Source organism: Pangasianodon hypophthalmus, chromosome 17 (genome assembly GCF_027358585.1).
Source record: "Pangasianodon hypophthalmus isolate fPanHyp1 chromosome 17, fPanHyp1.pri, whole genome shotgun sequence".
Lineage (NCBI taxonomy): Eukaryota > Metazoa > Chordata > Actinopteri > Siluriformes > Pangasiidae > Pangasianodon > Pangasianodon hypophthalmus.
The window spans coordinates 24,443,047-24,451,364 of NC_069726.1; the positions used below are offsets into that span (position 1 = coordinate 24,443,047).

Consider the following 8,318-nt stretch of genomic DNA (forward strand, 5'->3'; position numbering starts at 1 on the left):
CTACAGTCTTTGTGTTGTCTTTCTGAATTCACACAATCACCTTCAACACCGTAAAAAAAACCTTTCACTTGCAGTACGACAAATCCCTTATGTGACTGAAAAAAAAAATGAAAACACTTGCAATTTGTCAATTTGTAAACCCACTTTGGAAAAATTCTCACCGTTTCCAATGATCACCTTCAAACAATCACATTTGAAAACAACAAACAAAAACAAAGCATTCAAAGAAACCTCACCTCAGAATGAGCACTTATATGAAACGTCCCTTTCAAATGTTTACTCACAGTTCACGTCAAGTTCTGTAGTCCACTTGAATTACCACAGTTCACTGTTTATCAGTTCAGTTATCAAAAAAAAAAGGGAAAAAAATGAGAAAAATACTACTTAACAGAACGATGAATTGGAGTGCGTTGTCTTGACGTGGGGTGCGTTGAAATAAACTGAAGATCACGTAGTTGGAATGTGCAAGTTCAAAAATTCACTCAACTTTATAAAAATATCCCACAGATAAACTATCTCAAAAAAAGGATCAAACTGAAGATGAATCAAACTGAGATGTCACTTGGATGGCAGGGTAGCAACACAATCTTCAAAGTTACGTCTCTGTATTAACTGCACCACACAGCGATCTCGAACTCGCGCTCAGACACGCACGGGAAACTCTTAGCGATGCTTTCAGTCAAAACACGGGAAGTGCAAAATGCAGCAAAAAGACACATAACGAGTTTCTCGATGACAAAAATCAAGCGGGATTTGCACTTTGAGCGTACTCACAGTGTCCGTGGCCTTCACGATATGTTACTGCGTCATTCTAACAGTCAACACATACCACGAGAACAAAACTGGGAAAAACTCTTTTTTCGCTATGAAATGCGGGTCACTGTCCACACTTTCACTTAGTGCTGTCGTCCTTTATTCCACTTAAGCCACGATAATCATCCGTTGAAGCAACTTTATCGAACGAGCTTCTCGGTCACGACACTGCACTCACTCCTGTGTGTGACACACTCATACCCCGCGCTCTTCATCTCTCCGTGCTGCACTTCCGGTACGCGCCAAAAAGCGGATCACTCGCCAAAACAAAAGTATCCCAAAAATAATCTCCTTTCAAAATAATATACCCGTTACACAAACTCTACAATCAGTGGCAGACTGGGACAGTAAATCAGGCCGGGAATTTGACTCCACCCCAGGCCACCTCTGGCTTTCACTGTCTCTATCATCTTTCCCTGAATCCCTCTCTCTCTCACTCTGCACATCTAGTTGCTCTGCAATATGAAATAAGCACGTTCAATAATCTATACTTATATTAATTGTGCAGCCATCAATTGTATGTCCCCATGATCACAGTCCTACTACTGATGATCTTATAAATCATAAAAGCACATATTAGTATAGCCTGCATTTTTAGTTTTGCTTAGTGACTCAAAAGCTGAAGTGTCCACCCCCTCTAGTTCAACAGCAGGAGCACTTGCAGCACTAGTGCTACTGTTGCTTCCTTCGTCACCTTTTCAAAATAAATAAATAAACATTGTAGACTACATATTGTAAATTAAAAATGGAAAATCAAAATTTCTGGTCAAATTTGGCACTAAAAAATACTGTATCCCCATCTGTAAAACAGTGTGCTAGTTTGTGGTTAAGATGCTGCAACATGTTCTTTTAAAACTTCTATCATTATATATATATAATATTTTTTTTGGAATAGATTTTATCTATTCTAAGTCGTTTTGGATGAAAGCGTCCGTCTGCCAAATGATTACGTAAATATAATGTAAATGTAATTCTGACCGACCTGCTACCTTACTGGCGAACACGGCTGGGATTTTGCCGCAACTTGCTGCATCTGTGGCCAGGGCTTTTCTCCTTTTTATACGTTCCCTCTCTGCTCCTCCTTTGCGTTTACGCTCCATTTTTTGCACGATTTTCTAAGATATAGCCTGCCTCTGGATATAGCCAATTAGACAGTTCGTCGCTGATGATGGGTCATGTGGTGGTGTGATTTTCACTCCGCGATTGCCTGATTCGTAGATTCAGAGGTCCGTCAATTAATTCGCAGTTGCGTACCAGCCTATCGCGTCAGGCTGATCGACTTCACAGCGGCAGGCGGCAGGCCAGAATGAACGTCAGGCCACCGGGAAATGTCCCGGTGCTCCCGATGGCCAGTCCGCCCCTGTCTACAATAAAATATAAAAGCAATAATACAGTGCAGTCACTTTATTTATCTATCTATAATCTATAAAAATTTTAAGACAAAATAAATGTAAATAATGTTATGTTGGTCATTTTCTGAATGTTGCAGTGTTGAAGTTATTGTCCTGTCCCACTGCTAGAAATGTGCTGGGACGCTCCACTGCGCAACAGGAAGATCGCAGCTCATCTCAATTCTCACAGAGACGCGTTCTGTGTCCTCCTGTCCTTCAGAGTTCGTTCTTCCAAGGAAACCTGGCAAGATCCGTCTTCACGAGAACCCAAGTCCGTTCTTTGTGTTCTTAGAACTGAGAAACAGCCACTGAGTTAATAAACGCAACTGATCTTAATACAAAATGGCGGACGGCAGAAACGGAGTTAATCTACGCAACTGATCCTAATACAAAATGGCGGCGGCAGAAATGGAGTTAATTTACTCAATCGCCACAGCGCTGCTACAGATAAAACATTTATAAGATAATGTGGCACTTAGATACATATATCTGCAAACAATAAACACTTATCAATGCTAGCTCTAATGTTATTAATATACATATCAAACATACTGTGTCAGTAGGCTAAGGAGCAGTAGCTTGCTAGCTAGCTATGACTAAGTTAGCCACAAAAAATATATTAGCTCACTATTTTACAATTTGCAGTTTATTTAGAAGTACTTTTATAACTATGCTTGACTCCTAATTTTAGCGTAAATCTGAGTAGCAATGCGCCAGGAGAGGCTGCTGTGGTAATTTCTCTAAGATAGCTGCTAAGCTAAGCCACTAAAGGACGGCAATTAGCAAGAACAAGCAGGTTCGCGTTAGCTTAGCAACAATCCAGCTAGCATTAACAGGCATTCGCAAATTAACTGAAACTAACTTCTTTTTCACAGAAGCGAAATATCTCTTACCTTAAATATCACACTCTGAGTGTCAGGTCCTGTGAATGTCTAATGTGTTTTAAATAAAAAAATGAATGAATGAATGAATAAATAAATAAATAAGCTCAACCGGATAGAACCGGTTTCCTGTGGGCTTCCCTCAGCACCAGCTGTGATTAATGAGATTTTACACGAAACTTTGTACAACATAATATGCACAATGTTAAGTGTGTTTTTACTGAATAAAATTAGTTAACAAAAAATCTTTTTTTTAACTACCTTGCTGAAAAAAAAAAACCGAATAAAAACCATCACAGAAATTTTAATGGTTTCCACTACAAATACCATCAAAAACCATCAGCTAACCATTAAAACCATCACCATTACTGGTCCTTAATGGTATCCACTAGACAAAACATGCCACCAATAGAAGGCAACAGATTACCAGTAGAGACCCACAGGGACTATTACAGTTTCCATTAAAACCAATACAATTCCCATTAAAACCATTACAAATTCTATGAGGGTTTCTGTTTTTTTTTTTTAGCAGACTCAGAGGTTGAAAGGGACATTCAGCAAGGTTGTCCAATTTTAAAACTTTATACTGATTACTGCTACAGATGTACTAAATAGTGTACAGTTTACAGTCCTGTGTATTTATTGTGCTGTTGTGTGTGTTCTTTGTCCTGCACTCGTCTCACACAATGTGTACAAGCTGTATAGAGGAATGACAATAAAAACCCACTTGTCTTGAAATATATTTTCACATGCATTTCTCATATTTCTGATGGCACATGAAATGAGCAGATATATAGATATATATATATTCCCCATTTTTCTGCACAGTGTTCTGTGAGTTGTTTGTGTCATTTTAGTGCCAGCTTCAGCCTGGTGTCCAGAGATTTGGTGAGAAGAGCAGAACTCATCACAGGCTACAAAATCCCAAACACACAGCACATGTAGCGGTTACGGTGCCTGAGAAAAGCTCACAGAATCGTCTCAGACCTCAGTCACCCAGCACACAGTCTACAGTGAAGCTGCACACATGGAATATCAGCTTAAAACTGGACACTTGCCTATTAGACTACTCAGTGCATGTGCAGAAATAATTACTGCTCATAGAAAGCAGACAAAAGTAAAGTGTAAAGTATAAAGGGTTTTTATTCATTTTTTAAAAATAATGTTAATAATTATTTGGGGAATAGGGGGGTGGTAGGGTTAGGCTTAAGGAGAGGATGGGGGCTTGGTGTGTGGTGTGTGTGTGTTTAATTGATCAGGCTCCAGCATGTGATGGCGTCTCTTGAGCTGATCTTCTCGGGACTCTCCTGTCTCTCTGGTCGCAGTGAGCAGGTCCTCTCCACCCTGACTCACAGGCTCGGTCACGGCGTGTCCACACACGTGTGTGTGTCTGCGGCTTTCTTTCTGTCTGACATTCACGCTGGTCTCTTGATGCTTTGGCGTCAGTCAGCTCTTTCCTCCCTCCATTCTGTTCAGCTGTGGGACAGAATTAGAGAAATCACTGTGCAAGCTTGTTTCCCAGAATTCAGCAGGAGTTACGCAACACAGACCGCAGTACTCAGCTAGTAAAGTTTTACGCTGAGGTAAATTAGATTAATGCGTGGAACACTTGGATGGATTAACATAAAGGGTATTAACTATGAATAGTGTGTCCTTGTTGGCTGCTTGTGTCTGTTGGTGCTTTTATCTATTTCTCATGATTACCTTCTTTGTCCTCAACTTGCTTGTAGTTGATTTTTCTCCCTCTTCCTCGTGTTCCTCTCCTGACCTTCTTCTTTGCCTTTACTTCATCTTTAGGAAATAATGTAAGAATAATGTCACAATCTTAAACAATATTATTATTATTATTACCACCATTGTATTCAGTATTTGTCTATTTTATTGTCATCGTAATATGGAACGCTCATTTTCATGGCATACTCAGGAGCTGCTCGTTAACGGTCTCCGTCTCAAGGAGTTGGATTTCCTCTTTAGGCTCAGATTCTTCATCCGCCTTCACCATCGGTTTGTCTGCTGTGACACACATAAACATGAACAGCTGTCCAGATGTGTATTATTATCTTGGAATTTCAGGAATAAAAAGCTCAGGGTGAAAGTTCAGGAATAAAAAGAACTCGGCTGCAATAAACAGGCAAAATATTATTGTACACATTTGAATAATGAGCCTAATATCAGAGGATTTGATGCTCGGAGGGATTCTGTGGAATTTAAAGAGGTGTGTAAGGGGGACTGATCGCTCCTTCTCACCCAGAGGTGTGCTGTTCTCTGTTTCTGCATCTTCTGGTGGTCTTTCTACGGCCTCAGCTGCAGATCGTCCTGACAAAAGTCACACGATTCACAATTAAAACATGATATAAAGTTTAGATTCGCCATTTAACACAAACTGAACTAATATCAGCAGTTCTTCAGGTACATTACTGACATCATGACATGATATTAATATTAATACCTGCTTTATTGTCCTGGAACTTTTTGTAATTGATCTTCCTTCCTTTGCCTCGTGTTCCTCTCCTGCTCCTTTTCTTTTTCTCATTTCCATTCCCGGTGTTTTCAGGCTTCTCTGTATTATTGCTCTCTGATAATTTATAATGTCACAATTATTAATAATATCATTATTGCCACTTTAATTGAACTTACATTTTCATTATTACAATTTTCACTTATAAATGTTTTTACAAATTACGTGTGTAGTCTCAGCCAGTATAACGTCCACTAGCTGTATTGCAGCCTCAGCTACAATTTATTTACTTATTTACTTACTTACCTACTTTTTTATTTGTTTGTTTCTTTGTTTATGCACTTATTTCTTTGAGTAGTTGATGTTTAGTGATTGCTCCTACTCACCCAGACATGTGCTGTTCTCTGTTTCAGTGTCATCCAGCTTTCCTTCTTCAACAACTCCTTCAGCTTCACCTTTAGCTTCACCTTCAGCTTCACCTTTAGTTTCACCTTCAGCTTCACTTTCAGCCTCAATTTCAGCTTCAACTTCACCTTCTGCCTCAACTTCAGCTTCACCTTCAATAACAGCTTTAGCCTTAACTTCTTCTGAAAAAAAAAATCACATGATTAGATTGTATTATTTGAGGCAGATAAAGTGTTTCACTTCAGTTCCTCACTTAATTTAATTTAATATCAGCAGTTCTCCAGGTACATTACTGACATCATGACATGATATTAATATTAATACCTGCTTCATTCAGGTAAAAGCTCTTTAATGCTCTAGGAACTCAAAATTCATTTAATCCACAAAACCCTATTAAATACAACAATCTTTTCCAGTGTTTCTGTTTAGTGTTTCAGTACTTAAGAAGTGATATATGAGTAGTAGATATGGAGAACTATGCATTAATTCCAGTATTAATGGAAGCCGTTGCTGAGCTGATTGACCTTCAATCAATATCAGTTGGGCTTTTATTTAAAAAATTTCTTACATTTTTATAGAGCACTTTATCAATTTATCTTTAAATGTGTAACACAAATGCTACTTCCTCAATGGAAGTTAATTTCTTTACTCACCCAGAGGCAGGTTGATCTCATCGCTTATCTCCTCCAGGAGGACGGTCAGGAAATCATTAAAGGCTTCAGCCTCAGCTTCAGCGTCGGCACTCATCACAATCTCCCCACTTTCTCCTGCTGAAACAAAAACGTTTCAATTTAAAACTTAACATTTTCTAACTTTAGTTTAACTTCAATTATTTTGAACATTACAGCATCTTGTTAAGAATAGAGGGTTAGTAGCTATGGAGTATTATGTGTTATTAATACGAGTTAACTGTGTTCATCACAACGGCAACATTAATATGAGGCTTTTTTCAGTTATTGTTTTGCATTTTGTCTGAAATTATTTTGAGATTATATTTTTTTACTCACCCAGAGACTGGCCAGAAGTTTCCCCTGCCTGAACCAGGAGAACGTTCTGGAGCTGGCTGATGGCTTCAGCCTCCGCCCCATCATCCACCTCCTTCAGCATCTCTGTTTTTAAAAAATAAATTAATATTCTCAGTTTTCAAACAGTAAAATCAGAGCTCTCTAACACAGCACATCAAATTTCATGACTATTCTTGTAAAATTTCAGTTTCCTTTATTGGCTTGCATTTCATTTTATTTAAAGGTTTTATCATTTATTTTTGCAAATCCTCACGTCACTTTATCAGTGTGAATTGTATTTAACTTTGTACTTTAAATAGTATTAGCATATTATAATTTATTTATTTATTTTTTACTCACCCAGAGACTGGCCAGATGTTTCCCCTGCCTGATCCAGGAGGACGTTCTGGAGCTGGTTGATGGTTTCAGCCTCCGCCCCATCATCCACCTCCTTCAGCATCCCTGTTTTTGAAAAATAAATTTATATTCTCAGTTTTCTAACATTAAAATCAGAGCTCTCTAACACAGCACTTCAAATTTAATGTATTTTTTTGTAGAATTTTCCTTTATTGGTTTGCAGTTCATTTTATTTGAAGATTTTATCAGTTATTTTTGCAAATCCTCACGTCCCTTTTCAGTGTGAATTGTATTTAACTTTGTACTTTAAATATTATTAGCATATTATTATTTATTTATTTATTTTGCACTCACCCAGAGACTGGCCAGAAGTTTCCCCTGACTGATCCAGGAGGACGTTCTGGAGCTGGTTGATGGCTTCAGCCTCCGCCCCATCATCCACCTCCTTCAGCATCCCTGTTTTTAAATAAATTAATATTCTCAGTTTTGTAACAGCAAAATCAGAGCTCTCTAACACAGCACCTCAAATAATTTTGGCATTTTATAATTTATGTTCTTTGCTCACCCAGCAGCAGGTCGTTCTTTTCTCCTGTCTCTTCCAGGAGGACGTTCTGGAGCTGGTTGATGGCTTCAGCCTCCGCCCCATCATCCACCTCCTTCAGCATCCCTGTTTTACAATAAATTAATATTCTCAGTTTTCTAACAGCAAAATCAGAGCTCTCTAACACAGCACCTCAAATTTTCTTTATGTTAGTTTATAGCATTTCAGTTTCCTTTATTTTCTCTCATTTCATTTCATTTAATGTAAGTTTGTATGATTTTCTTTTGCAAATCCTCACATCCGATTGTCAGTGTAAATTGTATTTAATGTTGTTATTGAAATATTTTTGGAATTATTTATGTTCTTTACTCACCCAGACACTGGCCAGAAGTTTCCCCTGCCTGATCCAGGAGGACGTTCAGGAGCTGGTTGATGGCTTCAGCCTCCGCCCCATCATCCACCTCCTTC

The 8,318-nt window shown here is 38.5% G+C and overlaps 1 protein-coding gene across 3 annotated transcripts; it reads right to left on the reverse strand.

Annotated features, from left to right (window-relative positions):
- Positions 1-3,696: 3,696 nt before the first annotated feature.
- Positions 3,697-6,708, reverse strand: LOC128320813 (retinitis pigmentosa 1-like 1 protein). 3 transcript variants are annotated; one of them, XM_053241117.1, is made up of 7 exons: positions 6,602-6,708; positions 5,930-6,130; positions 5,535-5,660; positions 5,333-5,401; positions 5,006-5,095; positions 4,790-4,876; positions 3,697-4,561 (listed from the first exon to the last, which is right to left on the reverse strand). In XM_053241117.1, the coding sequence occupies exons 1-7, from the start codon at positions 6,693-6,695 to the stop codon at positions 4,341-4,343; spliced, it is 888 nt and encodes a 295-aa protein (XP_053097092.1). In that variant the 5' UTR covers positions 6,696-6,708; the 3' UTR covers positions 3,697-4,340. The 3 variants fall into 3 exon arrangements, with proteins under 3 accessions (XP_053097092.1, XP_053097091.1, XP_053097090.1); XM_053241116.1 differs by having other exon boundaries at positions 3,698-4,561; positions 5,006-5,098; positions 5,930-6,127; XM_053241115.1 differs by having other exon boundaries at positions 3,698-4,561; positions 5,006-5,098.
- Between the last annotated feature and the right edge of the window lie 1,610 nt (positions 6,709-8,318).